General features: G+C 40.3%; 1 protein-coding gene across 1 annotated transcript in view; it reads left to right on the plus strand.

Moving 5' to 3' along the window:
• Positions 1 to 2,128: 2,128 nt before the first annotated feature.
• The window catches only part of KIF13B (kinesin family member 13B), a 179,841-nt gene continuing 161,206 nt past the window's right edge, over positions 2,129 to 20,763 (plus strand). The window contains exons 1-2 of the mRNA XM_057720824.1: positions 2,129 to 2,251; positions 19,810 to 19,903. Of these exons, the coding sequence (XP_057576807.1) occupies positions 2,197 to 2,251; positions 19,810 to 19,903 (149 nt within the window). The 5' untranslated portion in view covers positions 2,129 to 2,196. The remainder of the gene's footprint in view (positions 2,252 to 19,809; positions 19,904 to 20,763) is intronic.

Raw genomic sequence — 20,763 nt, forward strand, 5'->3', positions numbered from 1 at the left:
ATCAGTCCAAGGGCCATGACAAAAGTTTTTTCAATGGTAAATAAGGGCTAAAGGGTAGGAGTGAGGTTTTCCATCCAGCAAATAATTTCAATATAAAAATATACTCTTTGCGACCTGCCTTTTCTTTTCTTTTCTTTTTTTTAAAAAGAATGATAGTGATAGTAGACCGCAATTTGTTGTGGCCATTAGGTTTTAAAGAATTTACCTGGTAAAATTAAAAAGCTGACAATCCTAAATTGGTCCTCCTTATTTTGTTTACTTTATTGGGCTGTGAAAATCAAAACATTTACTGTCCAAAACCTACTGCTTCTCCAATTGAGAAGGCCCCCCTGAAATCTCAGAGGAAGTAACCCTAAGAAAGAAATCCCCTTCCTGTAAAGAGGGCCTTCTGGGGTTGAATTTTCTATTTTTAACCTTATTTTTTCTCCTTATTTTTTAATTGAGTATAATTGACATGTTAGTTTCAGGTGTACAACATAATATGATGTTTTACCTTTTTTTAGTTGTGGTAAAATATACACAACATAAACGTACCATTTTAACCATTTGTAGGTGTGCAGTTCAGTGGCATAAAGTACATTCACATTGTTGTGCAACTATCACCGCCATCCAACTCCAGAACTTTTCTAATCTTCCCAAACAGAAACTCTGTATTCATTAAACACTAACTCCCTATTCCCCTCCTTGCAGCCCCTGGCAACCGTCATTCTACTTTCTGTCTCTGAATTTCACTATTCTAGGTACCTCATATAAGTGCCGTCATGCCGTGCTTGCTCTTTTGTGTCTGGCTCACTTCAGGTCATGTTAATTTCTACTGTACAGCAAAGTGAATCAGTTATATTTATAACTTTTTAATGTTCTTTTCCATTATGGTTTATCTCAGGAAATTGAATATAGTTCCCTGTGCTTCAGTCTCTTGAAGGTGTTTTTAACCTTTTGGACTACTCTGCTTGTATTGACGCTTTTTCAACAATAGGATGGTTGGTAAAAGGGCAAGTCTTGCCAGCTTTCTGTATTTACTCATCTGTAAAATTGTTCTGAGTTCTATCATTTAAACACATCCAAGCAGATCTGCCTCTTATAAAGGTGGCCACTGCTACTCAGTTCCTCTTGGTATTGCCAATGTGTAATGTAGGCCCACCATTGCATGTAAAAATCTCCCAGTTTTCATGCATTGGCCAGTGCTGTTGGGCCAAACAGAACATATTTACAGGCTAGATCTTGCCCACAGGCCACCAGTTAGCATCTCTGCTAGGGCTTAACAAAAAGCACATTTTAGTGTGGCTTCATTGATTCATTCATGCAATAAATGTTTACTGGGTCTCTACTACACATATAAGATGTGGTTTTAAAAATACAAGATAGGAAAGACATAAATAGTTGCAGCATAAATGCTGTAACACAGCAAAAATAATGACTAACTTTTACCGAGCTCTTATGTGCCAGGGTGTTTTAACAGCTTTACCTATATTAACTCACTAAACCTCACAACCATCCTATAAAGTAGGCACTCTCACTGTCTTCACCTTACATATAAGATAGAGTGGTCAAATCACTTGCCTTGGTCACACAGTTGGAAAGTGCCAAGGGCGGATTTGAACCCAGATTGATGCCAGAGCCCAAGGTCTTGCCTGGAAGGAGGCAGGCGGTGGGTCGGTATAGGGTCACCTGTGGATTTACGAAGGCCTCCAGAAGAGGTAACTTTTGGCTTGTCTTGACGGGTGATTTCAGCAAACGTGGCCGGGAGGGCAATCCAGGCAGAGGAAATAATTTGAGCTAGGGATCAAACACTAAGATTGGCAGGAAATGAGTCTGAAAGAGGTCGCAAGGTCTCCAATGTCATCTATTCAACTGTTTGTTTTCAGGTGAGGTATCGAGCTCATCGACAGCTCACTTCTCAGCATTAACTGCAAGGGTAAGAATGGTGCATGGTGTAGAAGCAGAGGCGCATTTACAAGCTCCGCAGTGGTAAGGGCCCCCGAGCTCTGCCGCCCGGCCCATGACCACCTACAGGGACTACAAGTCCCGTCATGCCGCTGGGGGCGCGCTGGGAGCTCCGAGCCGGCCCCGCCCCTCCCCAGGCCCCGCCCCGCCCCGCCCCTCTCGCCCGCAGCCCCCTCCCGCCCGGTCAGCCCCGAAGAGTTGCCCGGTGGCCGCGGCAGACGGAAGCCGAGCGAGAGCCTCGGCGGCGGCAGGATGGGGGACTCCAAAGTGAAAGTGGCCGTCCGGATCCGGCCCATGAATCGAAGAGGTGAGAGCCGAGCTCGTCCGGGGCCGCCGCGGCGGAGGCGGCAGGTGCCTGGCGCTCCCTTCTCGTGGCCGCGGCCGCCGTGTGGGGTCCGGTCGACCCCGCCCCTGGAGTCCGTGTCCGGGCAGGGGGGCGGCCCGCGCACCCCGAAACTCCGTCGCCGCGCCCGCCCCGCCTGCGCGGGACGCCCCTCCCCTCGCCCGCACCGCGTCCTGGGGCGCCGCGGGCCCCGCGTCCCGGCCCGCTGCCCCTTCCGCCGGCGCGCCCGCCCCGCCGCCCTTTCGCCCTCCCGACGCCTTGCCCTTCCAGGAGGGCGCCCGCGTCCCGCGCCCCGGGCTCGCTTCCTCCTTCCCCGGCCGGCCCCCGCTCTCGGCCAGCCAGCTGTCAGAGCGGCCCCCTCCCCTGGAGTCCTCACCCTCCGGCCTGGCCGCGACAGCCCAGGACCCCCAGGCCGCGCGTCGGTGGCCCAGGCGCCCCGACCCCGCACGCCTGTGGCCCGTGGCAGGAAGGACAGGGAGCTGGGTTTACTCCTGAGAAAGCTGTCTAGTGCAAAAATCCTCCCTCTTAGTTTTCCACTTATTTTCCTTTAATCTGGACGGTCAGAAAGACTTGTCAATACTTTGATTTGAAGCTGGGTAGAGGAGTTGCCCCCCTCCCCCCCATCCCCCGCTTTTTCTTGACTGTTGAGAAAGTTTTGTTTTTGCTTGAAGTCATATTCGTCATCTCTCAACAATAAATAGCTTAGGTGCCAAGATTCTTGTGAAATTGTATCTTTCAGACATTCTCTCAATTCTGCAGGGAGGATAGAGAAAGTAGATAAACCGAGTACATTTTAAATCCTCTTGAGACAGTCAGATGGAATGGAGAAACCCCGACTCAAGTCAGAAGGGGAGATGGGCCAAGCCTTAGCTTTAATGCTTATCTAGCAACTCGACGGGGCAAGTTACTTTAAATGAGATATATTGAAAACACCTTCTATACTAGGTGATACTGGTGGGATCGTTATGGTCCCAGGAAATGACTTTTCAATTGATAAGGCTCTTAACTGATAGGAATCATTCGTGTAAGTACCAGAATCATTTTCTCAGTCATTTTTCGAAACTTCTTTGTACATAGCTAAGTGTTGTTTAAGTCTGTGTAGGAATGAGTTGCTTTCTAGTTGTCTTTGCTGTCTTTGGTATAAATTGAGATACACAGGTCAACAGGTTGACATATGCTTTCTAGGTTTGTCCTCTTGGAAGTAGGTTTTTTTTTTTTTTTTTTGGTGTTGATGATTCCTTCTGTCCCTGCTAAGGCTGGGACAGAAGAAATTGGCTTAAGGCTGTCAGATGACACAGAAAAATTTTCCTTAAGAACTTAATTACTTTAAGTTCTCAACGAGTGCACGTTTTGGGTCTCCAGCCTTTGCCTCACTAATTCCATGCTCTGACAAAATGAAAGCACTTAGATGAACTCTGAAAAAGCTTCTGGTCTTAAAGTGTTCAGGCAGCTTTATTTCAATTCACTTTAAGTTTATTACCATCACAATGGTTTAAAACAAAACACCAAGCCACAGAAAACACAGCCTAGCTGGGATTTGATTCTGAAAGGATGATTTCAGCACATTTAAAAAATTTCCTGTTCACGAAAAACTTGGGAAATGTCAGTGGTAAAAAGAGTCAGCTAACTTACCACCACCAGAGACCTCTCTCAGATAATTAAAATTCTTCCCTCTTCCCCCTCCCCCTTGACTTTCAGTTTTCCAGGGGAAGTACTATCTCTTTTGCTTATAAATTGTCATTGATTAGATTGTAATACTTGTCAGCATCAGAGTTTGAAGGGGTGCAAAGAATAACACTTTTAGCTTTGGAATAGATGTTAGCTGTTCTTTTGACTGAACTCATTTTAAAATTAAGGTTTAGTAATAAATACATTACCCTATAAATAGAAGTGCATTATTTGTGGTAAACTGCGTCCTCTTTCCTTTAGTGCCATCTCTTACCTAGCCTTGTATTTCCTGAATGCACATGGACTTTTTTTTTTTCAGTGATTATTACAGATAATTAAAAGTGGCTCTGTTTTGTCATAAAGCAGTCATTTACATAACTCTAGAGGTTCGTGTGGAATACAACGGAGTGGAATTCTAAAGCCAGTGATTTTTACACTGCTGGGTAGAGTTTGCTTAAAAAGGCTAAAACAAAGCCGTATTCCTTTCCAGTAATTATGAAAAAATTATTACTTTGACCAATTATTACTTATGGGAAAATTAAAGTATTAAGTAAGAGTATATAATTATGATGAATAGTAAACTTTTAGTCATAATTGTTTCTCCTTTAGCAGGTTAGTGCAGGAAGCAACCTCAGAAATCACTCTTCACAAATAAGAATGGGTTCCTGGGGTGATATAGTTTTACTCTAAAGACTGATATTTGGAATCATATTAGCTACTGGTTGAGGAAAATCTGAAGTTTGCAAGAAGCTCTAGTGTACCATTAAATTCTTCCTGTGATTCAGTATCTGACTATGCTTACGTGTTAAGGTAGATAATTGGTTTATTATTGAACACATATCACGGAAGTGAGAGTGTTTCAGTCTTTTTTGCTAAATTATATGTGGGCTTGGGAAACAGTTGTTTGAACATTCAACATTAGGCCCTACTTCAGTAATAGCAAGAATTGTGATGATTAATGAATATGCTTCTGTCGGGAATATTTTTCTTGTTTTACATTTTAACATTATACTAAGAAAATAAAAAGGAAAATCTCTGTCATTCTTCCACCTTAACAATTCACGCTTATTTTCTTACTTTCATTCCAGTTTGTATTCACATACATATGTAATTTTACATAGTTTTAATACTACAACTTTTATTTTTGCTTTTCTTCATCTGAAGCATGAACTTAAACAGCTAAAGTACAAGGAGTTAAACTTGTTTTGTCATGAGATCTGGGAGTTCTATTTGCAGTTCTGTCTGTTTGTCTTTTTATGCCATCTCTCAGACCTGCACAGCTCACCAGGTAACCTGGTTGTGTTCTGTATACTGTAAGGAACACCCATTCATACATTATTAACCAGTCTAATTATTAAATGAGCCAAAAGTTTTACAAGCATAATTGATGGCACTAGCTAGATCAGCGACACTCTCCTGTTCAGGAATTTGATGTTTTATAACTTTAGATGGCTTAAAAAATATTTAATATTTATTGAATGCCTGCCAGGTGTGTACCTTATAGTAGATAGTATGGGATCTTATTGCCCTCCCTCAAGGGGCTTCCCGTGTCATGTATGAGATTAACTATCAAAATAAATCTGTATAAAAAGTGGGAAATATCTTTGCTGTCTACCCAGCCTAAGGTGATGAAATCAGGAATTACATTAGAAATTTAGAGAGAAAAAACAGTGAAATGGGTTATTTCAGGTGTTAGGAAGCATGGACAATAAATTTACCTTAACAGGTATTTCTCAAGGATTTGCTGTGCATTTTTCAGTACTCGATGCAGTGAAAGTCACAAAGAAGAATCAATACAGTGAAAAACACAAAGAATAATGTGCTGTCTAATAGAAGTCAGTGCTTAGTGAACCACAGTCTATCTCAGGGGATAAGATATAGACATTAAAAAGGATGAAAATCAAAACCATTTAACAAGGAAGACTTTAATTTTTAAATTTTATTTATTTATTTTTTGTTGTGTTGGGTCTTCTTTGCTGCACGCGAGCTTTCTTTAGCGGTGGTGACTGGAGCCACTCTTTGCTGCAGTGCGCGGGCCTCTCACCGTGGTGGCCTCCCTTGTCGCGGAGCATGGGCTCCAGGCGCGAGGGCTTCAGAGTTGTGGCACTCGGGCTCAGCATTTGTGGCTCACGGGCTCTAGAGCACAGGCTTAATAGTTGTGTCACACAGGCCTAGCCGCTTTGCGGCATGTGGGATATTCCCGGACCCGGGATCGAACCCATGTCCCCCGCACTGGCAGGCGAACTCTCAACCACTGCGCCACCAGGGAAGACCCAAGGAAGACTTTTTTATGTTATAAAAAGCAGAATGTGAAACAGTATGTGTAACTATATGGTTGAATCTACTATTATGTTTAATACTATGTAAAAACGTAAACAGAAACAAGCAAGGACTAGAAAGAAATGTGAAAAAATAAGATTATTCTTGTTGCGGGAATTTTATTTTCCTAAAAACTTTCTTAGTGTTGTCTACTGTTATAGTGTTCAGTTTTTTAAAGTGCACTTTATGGTTTATGCTCACGTGAAAAGATAAGATTAAAAGGTAAACACCTTTAGCAGATTGCTAGTTATTAAAAGTGCCAGGTGAGTGATGGGGAGGTGTAGGAATTTAGAGTGAAAGATACCTGGAAGCCTGGTGATGAGGGAAGGTTTCTCTGTGGCGGAAGGAAGCTTATGATTGGAATGGGTGCCCAGTGGGAGGGGAGGGGATAGGAATTGGTTCTTTGAGAAGGAAGTATGGCCTGAGAGCAAAGGCATGGGGGCAGGACTGAGCCAGGCAAGTTTAGGCACAGAGACTGAGATAAGCCTGCCAGGGAGGAGGGTTCCGTGAGGTTGACTGGAGAAGGATGAGATTAGAAAGGTCAGGCGAAGTTGCTTGGGGCCCAGAAGTCTAGCTTTAGGGTGGCTGGTCCATGTGCTCTGTTTAGCTTTTTGGAACTTCGTGTGGGTGTTGGACACAAGCATGTTGGAGAAGGATCTCCAGGTATCAGGGCAGGATTGAAAGCCTGGGTAGGTAACTGATTCCGGGCACAGCTGGGCAACGTTTGCGAGCCTGTGATGAGAATGAAGCCACGTGAATAGGAAGAGTAAGGAGATCAGTCAAAACCAAGTGATCAGTCGTGAATCAAAAGACAGGTGGAACTGAGGAAGCCGGGGGAAGCTTAGAAGACCGTGGCGGTCAGTGAGGAAAACAGGTGATCCTTGGGAAGCGAAGGTGCAGGGTGGGGCGGGAGAATCTGTTGGAAATAGGAGGGTGTTTGTGATCCTGAGCCCACTGGTGGTTCTTAAGCCTTCTCAGAGACATGATTGGTGTTGGAGTTAAGGATGACTGTGGATGGAAATTTCTGACATATTTTCTGAAACAGAAGATGCTTGTTTTATTAGCATCTACTCGATATGCTAATGGAGGATGAGACACATCTATCACAACATTCTTTTGTTTCTGCTGTCAACTCAGTGACTGAAAAATAGGATTTATACACATAGGGCCAGAGGCTTTTGGAGAAGAAAGTACAAGTTTATCAAATCAAATAAAATTTTGTTTGAATTGGCATTTACTTTCACTGCCCACCCCCCATAAAACAATGACTAATGTCAGCTTTTCCATTTCTTAAATTCCGAAGATGGAAGAAACCACTGGCAAAAGTATTGGTTAAGCAGATGAATTGAGCTATTTAATGAGTGGGAATGGATTCATTATTGATCTCTAAGCTTGCTGATCAGCTTCCCCTTGTGTTCAACAGAGCATATTCTTAAAAAAAATTTAGCAAACAGAAGCATTGTAATTATTGGGAAAGTGTGTGAAACTAACTGGTGTATGGGACACGAAATCCGTGGCTTAATTGTTCCTGGGCTTTAGCTCTCAGAAGCTGTAGGTATTTTAAAATCTGGTGTTAATGAATTAGCTTATTCAATTTAACAGGGGAGGGTTGGGGATGAATTGGGAGATTGGGATACCAAATTGTACACTCTAAATATATGCAGTTTATTGGAAAAAAAATTTAACATGTGTTGATTGAAGAAAAAATAGCTACTTTTGAGAGCTATTTGTGAGCTACAGAGTTCATTGTTTTTTATACATTATTCTTCAGACAAAACCTTGAAAGGTAGTTATAGAACTTCTACTTAACAGAATCTCAGAGAAGTTAAGTAACTTTCCCAGAATTACAAAACCAGTATTTTGAAGCCTGAATTTCACCTATTTTGCCATTAAAACCTGTGCTCTTACTACTATATCAGACGTGATGATCTTTAGAGGGAAGTTGCATTCCTGAGTTTGTATAATTTTCAAAGATGTGCAGGATATACGAGAAGCATAAGCCATGATCTTTGACCAAAAGAGCTCACTGTCTTTTGGTAATAAGGGATACACAGGTGAGTCAGTTATAAGAATATAGTGCACAACGATGACAGAGCCTTATGAATTAAAGTAATGGGGGTGGGACTTGAGAATGCTGAGGCATGGGTTGAAGGCAATTGACAGGAAGGCATGGCAGGTGGGGTGCACAACACTGGTTGCTGGATTTAGCCAAACGTGGATGTAGGAATTAGCAAGACATTTGCAAGAACAGTGAGGAAGTTAGCTCTAAAAATTCAGACAGCAGGAAGGAGACAGTATCTGTGTAATTAACAGTTAAAGAGAGGTTGCCGTGCGCTGAGGTGGTTCCAAGCACTGAACTAGATTATTTTGGTTAATCCTCACAAAAATGCTAGGAAGAATTTATATCATAACTCATTTTGCAGACAAGAAAATGGGAACTTGGACAAGCTTAGCCGCTTGCCCCAAATCACAGTAAGTATCAAGTGGAGAAACTGGGATTGGAACCTTGGCAGTTCGACTTCAGAGCCCCAGCCCTGAAATTCTGTGCTTTCTTGGAAAAGCTGGAAGAATATAGGGAGTGGGGGATGAGAAGAGTGATGGAAGGTGGCCTCACTGAAGTCCAGAGGTTTGTGGGGAGCAGAGGTGAATGAAGTTATTGGGGTGAGGTACAGGCAGATTCAGAAGGGTCCCAGACAGCATTGGAGGAATGCAGTGACTATAGGTTTGTTTGAGTGTTTTTTGAGGTAAAATTGGTATGTAACGTTGTTAGTTTCAGGTGTACAGCATAACTAAAAAGTGATCACCACAATAAGTCTAGTTACCAAACAACCCCCTTCACCCGTTTTGCTCCCCCCACCCCCTTGCTCTCTATAACTACCAGTCTGTCCTCAGTGTCTATGAGTTTTGTTTTGTTTGTTCTTTTTTTTCTTTTTTATATTCCACATATAAGTGAAATCATACCGTGTTTGTCTTACTTTGCTTAGCACAGTACCCTCAAGGCCCATCCATGTTGTCCCAAATGTATAGCTTTTTGAATAGAGCCCTGGCACTCTTAAGTGATGCTTTAGGAAGATACATTATGCCATGTGTCTTTATCTTGCTCACAAGCTAATATGTTAGCTTGTTACTATTTCATGGGTGCTGGTGTGAGACACAGGACTTTTGGGTTAGAGGATTTATGGCACAGCAGGTGGTGGGAGCAGTTCCCCTTGCCTGCAAATCCCACAGGGGTGACGTGGGGGGGTCCAGATGGATGCTGTGCAAGTAGTGGGTTTGGGTTGCATCTGAGGAGCACTTGAGCTGTGGGACTGCATTGCTTTTACCCGTGTGTGGAGCAAGCCTGCTCTTTGTCCTGAGGGTTGCTAGTTGCAAACACATTCCTGAGAGGTGGGCGGGGTAAAGAGCATTTCTGGCCTTGCTCTTTAGATACACCCAGCAAGAATGTGTCAAGGTGGAATGAAAGCAACTGAGATATAGGAAATATCGGAAGACTGCAAAGCTTCCGGTTTAGATGACTAAGTGAATGAGTGCTAGTGTCATTAACTGAGATCAGAAATGTGGGAGAAGCAGGTTTTAGGGTGGAGGTGTGGAGAATTATGAGCTCTATTGTTGGACGTTGAACAGTATTTAGTCAGTGCCTATCACGTGCCATTTACTGCACCTACCACTAGGATAAGATGTAGTGCATGCCTGGAAGAAACGCAACAGGCTTTTTGAGTTTTAGGTTCTGAAGTGCAGTCAAGTGGATGGATCCAGAAAACTGTTGTACAGGAGTCTGAAACTAAAGGATTGCAGATGTGTGTAGATTTGGGGGTCGTTACTATATTTAGAAGATAGAACACCAAATTAAGGCATGCATGAAGGAGGAGGTCACAGAGGCCAAGAAGAGAGGCATAAGGAAAGGAAGGTGAAAGTAATGTGGAGGCCCAGGGAGAAAAATGACAGAAGAATAATTTTGACTGAATGAATTGGTATTGGTGCATTGGTCGTGGGCTGAGAAATCAGTGAGTGTGTCCATATGGAGGCAGTGAGTATAGGTGAGCATTCTTCCCAGAAGCTCCATATAGAAATATTACTCAGTCATAAAAAAATGCAATAATGCCCTTTGCAGCAACATGGATGGGCCTAGAGATGATCATACTAGGTGAAGTCAGTCAGAGGAAGACAAATATATGATATTGCTTATATGTGGACTCTAAAATAAAAAGATACAAATGAACTTATTTACAAAATAGAAATAGACCCACAGACATAGAAAACAGACATGGTTACCAAAGGGGAAAGGGGGCGGGGGTAAATTAGGAGTTTGGGATCAACATACACTACCATATATAAAATAAACAACAAGGACCTACTGAAAACGGGGACTATTACTGTATAGCACAGGATACTCAGTATTTTGTAATAACCTATAAGGGAAAAGAATCTGAAAAAGAGTGTGTGTGTGTGTGTGTGTGTGTATAACTGAATCACTGTGCTGTACACCTGACACTGACACAGCATTGTAAACACACTATACTTCAATTAAAAAAAAAACAAACCTCCATATAGAAAGGAGGGGTAAAGAGTGGTCTCTAGAGCTGTAGTTAGGAACGGGCCTCCCCCACCTGCAAGTCTGGGAGATGTTTGAGCTTTGTTGTAGATAGAAATAGCCAATAGAGAGGGAAATTTTTGAAATATAGAGGGAAGAGGCTAATTATATAATGGGAAAGCCCTGGAGTGCTTAATTGTCTTGATGAGGTAGAATGTGGGGTTATTAACAGAGAGTAAGAAGAATTGGGTTGTCTGGGATCTTCACAGTAGTAAGTATTTAGAAGTGTGGTTGAAGGACTTGAACCATATTTTATATCCATTGAGGGCAGTGGGACCATTCCTTCTTAGCCATTTTTGAGATGTAATTCACATGTCAGAAGTGTTTAATTCAGTGGCTCTTAGTGTATTTGCAGAGTTGTGCAATCATCACCACTATGTGATACCAGAAGATTTTTAATCGTCCTAAAGAGAGACTGTCTCCCATTAGCAGTCACTCTCCATCCACCCCTCCCTACCCCACCTCCTCCCCACAGCCCCTGGCAGCCCAGTCTATTCTTATCTCTATGGATTTGCCTGTTCTGGACATTTAGTATAAATGGAATCATATAATGTATGGTTTTTTGTATCTGCTTTCCCTTGACATAATGTGTTCAGGATTTATCCATGTTATAGCATGAATCAATACTTCATTCCTCGTTAAAGCTGAATAATATTCTGTGATACGGATATGCTGCATTTCAGTGCCTGTTCTTCAGTTGATGGGCATTTGGCTTGCTTTCATTTTTTGGCTATTAGTGAATAATGAACATTTGTGTACAAGTTATTGTATATTTTCATTTCTCTTGAGTATGTATAAACATAGAAGTGGAATTGCTGGGTCATGTAGTAACTAACTTTTGAGGAACTGCTAAAGTGTTTTCCAAAGTTACTGCATCATCTTACATTCCCAAGAACAATGTACGAAAGTTCCAGTTTCTCCATGTCCTCCCCAACACTTTTATTGCCCCTCTTTTTGATTATTGCCATCCTAGTGGGGTGTGAGGTTGGTATCTCATGATTTTTGATTTGTTTGTCCCCAGTGTCTAATGATGTTAAGCATCTTTTCATGTGCCTATTGGCCATTTGTATATCTTTTCAGTGATGTATTCAAACCCTATTCTTACTTTTAAAATTGGGTTGTCTTTTTATTATTGAATGCTAAGAATTCTTTATACATTCTGGATACCAGTTCCTTAACAGATATATGATTTGCAGATATTTTCTTGAATATGTAGGTTGCCTTTTCATTCTCTCACTGGTGTCCTTTGAAGCACAAAAGTTTTTCATTTTGATGTGGTCCAATTTATCTGTTTTTTCTTTTGTTGCTTGTGCTTTTGATTTGATATCTAAGAAACCACTGCCTACCTCAAGGTCATTTAGATTTAATGCCTGTGTTTTCTTCGAAGAGTTTTGTAGTTTTAGGTCTTGCATTTATTTAGGTTTTTTATGTGTTTAGAGTTAATATTTGAATGTGGTGTGAGGTAGAAGTACAACTTCATCTTTTTGCATGATACCTAGTTGTCCCAGCACCATTTGTTGAAATGACTATACTTTTCCCATTGGATTGTCTTGGCACCCTTGTTGGAAATTAGTTGACCGTAAATGTGACAACATATTTCTGGATTCTCAGTTATATTCCGTTGATTGATACGTTTGTCCTTAGGTTAGTACCACACTGTCTTGATTACTGTAGCTTTGTAGTGGCGTAGTCTTTCTATTTCAAGATTTCAAGATTGGTTTGGCTATTTTTCAAGATTGGTTTTCAAGATTGGTTTGGCTATTCTGGTTTTGCCAGAATTTTTTTTTCAAGATTGGTTTGGCTATTTTGGTTTTGCCTTATAAGTTTTTAAATATCTACTTCCTAACCCTCTGAAGTTGATTAGTTTCTTGAAAATACACATTTCCTAAAAAAATTATTTTTGGCTGCTCCCGGGGTCTTAGTTGCGTCATATGGAATCTTCATTGTGGCATGTGGGATCTTTTAGTTGCGGCATACAGACTCTTAGTTGCAGCATGCATGTGGGATCTAGTTTCCTGACCAGGGATTGAATCTGGGCCCCCTGCATTGGGAGCACAGAGTCTTACCTACTGGACCACCAGGGAAGTCGTGAAAATACACATTATATGTTTTGGGCCACATAAGATTATTTCAATTATTTTGGTATTATAACCTGTCTTCCCCTTATCAGGGATCCTGTCTTGGATCTTCATTCATTCCTGTCTTTTCTTTAGCTGTACTAGAACTCAGTTATATTTTATCTTTTGTTTATTGAATAGATTTTCATGTTCACTGGTAAAAACATTAGGTGAGTAGGATATTTTATATATCTCTTAGTAGAAAGCAAACTACTAATCTGCTTTTTACCTGCATCACATAATTTTTTTTCTCCTTGGGTCAGTGGGCCTCAAGAGGGTCCCAAGTAACTTGTAAGTATAGTAAAGAACTATAAGTCTTATTCCCTATTCTGCAAATAAGAATACTGCATTCCAGTTGGGAAAACAAGTGCTTCATACATGAGATATTGGTGATGAATGTTATGGGCATGCAAAGACATGTAAGAATATTAGGCATGTGACACAATTAGTTGAAAATAGAACCATATATAGTATGCAGAATTTGCGATGTAATTAAAAATGTGAATTTAACAGTAAGTTATAGTTAGCTTTTTTTTTTTTTTTTTTTAAACCCACGCCCCCTGGATTGGAAGCGCGGAGTCTTAATCACTTGACCTCTAGGGAAGTCCCTTTAGTTAGCTTTTTAGGAATGTGACATAGGTAAAGGAAGGTTTATTTATGTTTCTGAGTAGTAGATTTGGTTTGAAAATTATTTTCTGGAGAATTAGAAAAGCAGATTACTGAATGGGCAACTCAGAATTGTTTTGTCCACACTGAGAATGATGCATTTCCCCAGATGAGACATGAGTTATGTAAAGGGAGTCTCCCAGGCCCTGCCCATCTTTGACTATGATGTCATTGGAGAAGGAGCCATAGCTGATTTACGCATTGAAGAAAGACTTGTTTCAAATTATTGTTCACTTTTACAAGGTGACTAATTTGCTGGCTGAATAAGCTGAATTGTCAGCTGTTGATATTTTATTCATCTTGAGGAGATTGACCTAGAAAAAGATCCTGTTTGAGAAATAATATGGGATCTTTAATGTTAGTGGAGTAAATTAATTTCTTTCTTCCTATCTTTCTTGACTCATGGATACATCAAAACATTCATGGTTCTGAGTACTATAAAGCTTGATTATCCATGACATAAACTTATAGCACTACTGAACTCTAAGATCACTCTGGTTTTTTATTGGTTTTCAGACATAGTACTAATTAAATCCCAGTCTCATTATTTTAGGCTTCACTGGGAATAAACTGTTGTCCATGTGTTACTTATTGTAATAATGATGAGTATTTAGTGCTATTTTTTAATTGTGGTAAGGTAGATATAACATAGAATTTACCATCTTAAACCATTTTTAAGTGTACAGTTCAGTGGCATTAAGTACGTTCACATTGTTGTGCAGCCATCACCACCATCCATCTCTAGAACTTTTTTTTGTCTTGCAGAACTGAAAATTCCATACCCATAAAATACTAACTGCCCTTTGCCGCTTTACCTCAGCCCCTGGCAATCGCCATCATACTTTTTGTCTCTATGACTTTGGCTACTCTAGGTGACTCATATAAGTAGAATCCTACAAAAGTTATCCTTTGGTTTATTTTACTTAGCATAATGTCTTCAAGGTTCATCCATGTTTTAGCAGAATTTCATTCTTTTTTAAAGTTGAATAATCTTCCGTTGACTATATACCACATTCTGTTTATCTGTTTATCCACTGATGGAAAGTTGTGTTACTTCCACGTTTTAGCTATTGTGAATAATGCTTCTATGAACGTAGGTGTACTTTAATGCTATTTTTGCAAAGGTAGTGCATAGCAGCTAGGGCTTTATCTTTTTAATCTGTATTGTTCCAAACTAAGAAAAAGCTGTTTATCTTTTGGGTTTTTGGTAGGTGTTTAAATTTTTTTTTTTAATTCAGCTTAAGGCCTAAATTTGGTATTGCTGTTTAATCAATTAATGTTTAATCATGGGGACTTCCCTGGTGGTGCAGTGGTTAAGAATCCGCCTGCCAGTGCAGAGGACATAGGTTTGAGCCCTGGTTTGGGAAGATCCCACATGCCATGGAGCAGCTAAGCCTGTGCGCCACAACTACTGAGCCTGCGCTCTAGAGCCTGCAAGCCACAACTACTGAGCCCATGCACTGCAACTACTGAAGCCTGCGTGCCTAGAGCCTGTGCTCTGCAACATGAGAAGCCACTGCAATGAGAAGCCAGGCACCGCAATGAAGAGTAGCCCCTGCTCACCACAACTAGAGAAAGCCTGCGTGCAGCAACAAAGACCCAATGCAGCCAATAAATAAATAAATTAAAAAAAAATCAATGATGGCTTTGCTTTCTTTAAAAAAAAATTTATTTATTTATTTATCTATCTATCTTTATTTGGTTGTGCCAGGTCTTAGTTGCAGCAGCCGGGATCTTCTAGTTGTGGCATGTGGGATCTTTAGTTGTGGCATGTGAACTCTTAGTTGCAGCATGTCGGATCTCATTCTCTGACCAGTGATCGAACCCAGGCCCCCTGCATTGGGAGTGCAGAGTCTTAATCACTGGACCACCAGGGAAATCCCACAGCTTTGCTTTCTAAGTGTTGTACAGCAGGAAATTTTCCATGGAGAAAGTGTCATATTTAGAGTTTTGTAGCAGTATAATTTCATTCAAGTATTGGTAACATTTGATGGTAAAATGCTTTACATATATCTGCCCTTTAAACTCTCTTCAAATCTCACTGCTCTTATTTGCTTGGGTATGTGTCCTAGATGTTCCACCCATATTCTAAACAGTCTTGTGAAAAGCCTTAACAGCGTTGGGGTGGAAATTTTGTTTGATAATAAAAACTGAGGTAATAAAGAAGTGAAGATAGTTATTTATATTTTAAAGGCCACCTCTGGTGGGTGTTAAATGTAGGTACATTTGTAAGTGTTGTATTCTTTAGGACAAAATGGGTATAGGTTGGATATATTAGATATTAGGTGATTCTGTGAATTACATAGGATTTTCCAGGGGTTGGTTCCTTAATCATGCCATGTAATGCTTTCAGATTATTAGTGTGTCTAATGAAGTCATGGGGGCAGGATGGAGGAGCTGTGAAGAGTATACGGAAAAAACCTACAAATATTGAAGAAAAATGTTTGACTACTTTCTCAATTCTACCTCATCTGGAAAGGCAAAACTCTAATGGGGGTGGAGGAGATATTTGATTTATGGCTTTGCAGGCATGCATTCTAGATGCATACTTCTGCATACAGAACTATGTATACATCCAGCTCCTTTGCTCAGACTGAACATTCTTGCAAAAACTAATATCTAACTTTGTGGTGGGTGGTGAGATAGTAGATTCTGAGTCAGTACAATTTCCGGAGGCTTGATAAAGCATTTGTGTATAATTTAGATTTGACTGTACAGTGCGAGCCAATACAATATGGTCAGAGGTCGTTAAGGGGTAGTATTAACAAAGCACAATGGTTGCAAACTTTCTTGAGCTCTGGGCCTAAGGAAAGGAAGAAGTAAAAATTTGAAAGGTTTCTGCACTGTGCCTGAGGGCTTTCTTGGAGCATTTCTGTGATGGTATAGAGTGGTATAGAGTCTATTTCTAATACACAGAGTATTAGAAATAGATTTTAATGCTAGTTGACCACAGTGAAACATATGCCTTTGGGAGTTAGTCTTCCACACTTGGGTAAAACACATCTCTGATGTTTTCTTTTCAATTCTCTTTGCCTAAAAAATGTATTGGCTAAAAGACCACTAAATTTTTTGCACTTCTAGATCATATCTTTGAGAACAAATGTAAAATAACTGATGTGAGAAAAGTTGAGTTGTGGTAGGCACAGGGAAGGAAATTTTTGTTTTTGTTTGTTTGCATTTGTCTGTTGTATAAGTTAAAGGAAACAAAGAAATCATTTTTCCTGGAAGTGCAGATACGCTAAAGTTATAATGAGTTTTACATTGACATTTGGCCAAGGTTCTTAGGGAAATACAAAATGACTGCAATGTAGTGCAGTTTCTTTCCTTAAAGCATATCTTTGGGTAGTAGAGATAAGGCAAACAGAAACAGTTTCATACTTTGGGTCAGAAATTTTGAAGAATATAAAAATATAAGAACATAAACGTGATATGGCCTTGTTTCTCTTTATTGAGATTCAGTTCACGTATCATATAATTCAACCAATTCGGTGGTTTTTATTGCGCTCATACAGTTGTGAAAATGATCACAATTTCAGTACATCTTCATCACCCCCAATGGGGACCTGTACCCACTAGCAGTCATTCCTCAGCTCTGGGCAATAAGTAGTCTGTTTTCCATCTCCATTTTCCTGTTCTGAACATTGAAGTAAGTAAAATCATATAATATGTGGTCCTTTGTGACTGGCTTCTTTCAGTTAGCACAAGCTTCATCTGTGTTGTAGTATGCGTTAAGTACTTTATTCCTTTTAATTGCCAAATAGTGTTCCATTTTATGGATATACCACATTTATCCATTCATTAGTTGATGGACATTTGGGTTGTTTCCACTTTTTAGCTACTGTGAATAGCCAAATAATACTGCTATGGGACTTCCCTGGTGGTCCATTCGTTAAGACTTCCCGCTCCCAATGCAGGGGGCCCGGCTTCCATCCCTGGTCAGGGAACTAGATCCTGCATGCCACAACTAAAAGATCCTGCATGCCACAACTAAAAGATCCCACATGCTGCAACTAAAGATCCCACATGTCGAAATGAAGATCCTGCACACGGCAACGAAGATCCTGCGTGCTACAACTGAGATCTGGCGCAGCCAAATAAATATAAAAAAAAAAAAATCCTGCTATGAGCGTTCAGGTACAACTTTTGTGTGGAAATAGGTTTCTCTTGGGAGATATCTGGGAGTGGGAATTGCTTGGTCATACACTAATTCTGTGGTTAACCACTGGGGAACTGCCACTCTATTTTCCAAAGTGACCACATCATTTTACATTCCTGCCAGTAATGTATGAAGATTCCATTTTTTCCATGTCCTCGCTTATACTTACCTGTCTTTTTTTTTGACATGATCCAATTTACACTTTTATTATTTTTTCTTTTTTTAATTGAAATATAATTGACTTACAATATTATATTAAAGTTGTCATCTGTCTTTTTGATTAGAGTTATGCTAGTACATGTGAAGTGGTATCTCATTGCGGTTTTGATTTGCATTTGCCCATTGTGTAATGATGTTGAGCATCTTTTCTTGTGCTCCTTGACCGTTTTTGTATCTTTTTGGAGAGAATTCTGTTCAAGTTCTTTGCCCATGTTAAAATTGGATTACTTTTTTTTTTAATTATTGAGTTTTGAGAGTTCTTTATGTTTCCTGATGCAAGTCCCTTATTCAATATACTATTCACGGATATTTTCTCAATTCTGTGGATTGTCTTTTTACTCTCTTGATGGTGTCTTTTGAAGCACAAAAGTTTTTCATTTTGATGAGATTGTCCCAGCACCATTTGTTGAAGACTATGCTTTCCCCATTGGATCTCCTTGGCAGTATTGTCAAAATCATTTGTCCATAAATATGGCAGTATAATTCTGGACTCTGTGTTCCATTGATCTGTCTATGCTTCTATCCTTATATTAGTACCATGATTACTGTAGTTGTGTAGTAAGTTTGAAACTTGAGAAGTGTTGCCTTTGTATTTTGTTCTTCAGGATTTTTTGACTATTCTGGGTCTTGTGTATTTCCGTATAGATTTTAGGATCAGCTTGTTAGCTTTTGAAAAAGAAGTCGGACTTCCTAGGTGGCACAGTGGGTAAAGAATCTGCCTGCCAATGCAGGGAACACAGGTTCGATCCCTGCCCCAGGAAAATGCCACATGCCACGGAACAACTAAGCCCGTGCACCACAAGTATTGAGCCTGTGCTCTAGAGCCCGTGAGCCACAACTACTGAGCCCATGTGCTGCAGCTACTGAAGTCCACGAGCCTAGAGCCCGTGCTCTACAACAAGAGAGGCCACTGCAATGAGTAGCCCGTGCACCGCAAAAGAGCAGCCCCCGCTCGCTGCAACTAGAGAAAGCCTGTGTGCAGCAACGAAAACCCAACACAGCCAATAAAATTAATTACTTTAAAAAAAAAAAAAGAAAAAAAGAAAAAGAAGTCAGCTGGGATTTTAATAGGGACTGCCTAGAATTTTTGTAGACCAACTGGGGGAGTCTTGCTATCCTAACAGCATTGTCTTTGAATTCATGAACATATGTTGTCGTTCTGTTTAAGTGTTTAATTTCTTTCAACAACATTTTGGAATTTTCAGTGTATGTGTTTTACACTTCTTTTAAATTTATACCTAAGCATTTAAATCTTTTTGATGCTATTATAAATGAAATTGATTTCTTGACTTCATTTCTGGATTCTTCATTGCTGGTGTATAGAAACACAATTGATTTTTGTATACTGGTCTTGTATTCTGCAACTTTGCAGAACTTGTTTCTTCTAGTAGTTTTTAGTGGATTCCTTAGGATTTTCTATATATAAGATCATATAATGTGCAAATAAAGGTAGTTTTATTTTTTTCTTTCCAATCTGGATGCCTTTTATTAGTTTTTCTTGCCTAACTGCCCTGACCAGAAATTCTAGTCCAGTGTTGAACAGAAGTTGCATTAGTAGACATCCTTGTCTTATTTCTGATGCCAGAGGGTAAGCTGTTCAGTTTTTTTTTTTTTTTTACCATGATGTTAGCAGCAGGCTCTTTAGATGCTCTTTATCAGGCTGAGGTAGTTCCCTTCTATTTCTAGTTTGTTGAGTGTTTTTATCATGAAAGTGCTGGATTTTTTGTCAAATGCTTTTTCTAACATAAATTACATCAAAAATGACTACTTTTTTTTTTATCTGCAGAAATTGACTTGCATACCAAATGCGTGGTGGATGTAGACACAAACAAGGTTATCCTTAACCCTGTAAATACCAATCTTTCCAAAGGAGATGCCCGGTAAGTTAAAAGCCAGTGTTTTGATCAATGGATTTTTAAATGACGGAAAGCAACAGTGGCTGCTGAACTGAGTTCAATTGAACAGATATTGAATACTTACTACATGGATACCTTGCTGTGAAATCGACAAGACAGGGTCTATAATGTGGAATAACTGAGCGCCAGAATGCGTGTCGTAGGCAGTACAGTAATGGTATTTAGTAGCTCCGAGAAGAGAGCATCGGTTAGATTATGAAGTAACAGAGGAAGGTTTCTTGAGGAGATGGTATTGGCTGGAGGCTTAGATAAGATGTAAATGGGAAGAAGTGAGGTAGAAGGGAAGGCTTTTAGGTTGTTCCTCAGTGTGCGTTGTTTTTACTTCTGCAAATTCTCATCCTGTCTGTCACTTAGAGCCTATTTCAAGTGTGATTTTCTTTCTAAAGACATTCTTGCAGCCCTTATTGATTCCTCTACTTTAAGCATCTGTGAGCTATAATTTGTACTGCCTAATTTAATTATTATATATTGTTTTGGATTACTGCTTATCGCTCAACAGTAGATTTTAAGGTCTTGAAGGGGAGGGACTCTGTCAGGGGTTGGATATGAATACTTAAGTATCACTTCTGGTTTTGGGTGATAGTATGAACAAAAGAGAGGGCAAGAAAGTGTAAATAAAGTGAATGTGGGGGGACTTCCCTGGTAGTCCAGTGGATAAGGCTCCGGGCTTCCAATGCAAGGGGCCTGAATTCAATCCCTGATTGGGGAACTAGATGGTACATGTATGCCACAACTAAGAGCCTGCATGCCACAACTAAGAGTCTGGATGCTGCAACCAAAAAGATTCTGCATGCTGCAGCTAACACCTGGCACAGTCAAAATAA

This window comes from Hippopotamus amphibius, chromosome 2 (assembly GCF_030028045.1).
Source record: "Hippopotamus amphibius kiboko isolate mHipAmp2 chromosome 2, mHipAmp2.hap2, whole genome shotgun sequence".
In the NCBI taxonomy this organism is placed as follows: Eukaryota; Metazoa; Chordata; class Mammalia; order Artiodactyla; family Hippopotamidae; genus Hippopotamus; species Hippopotamus amphibius.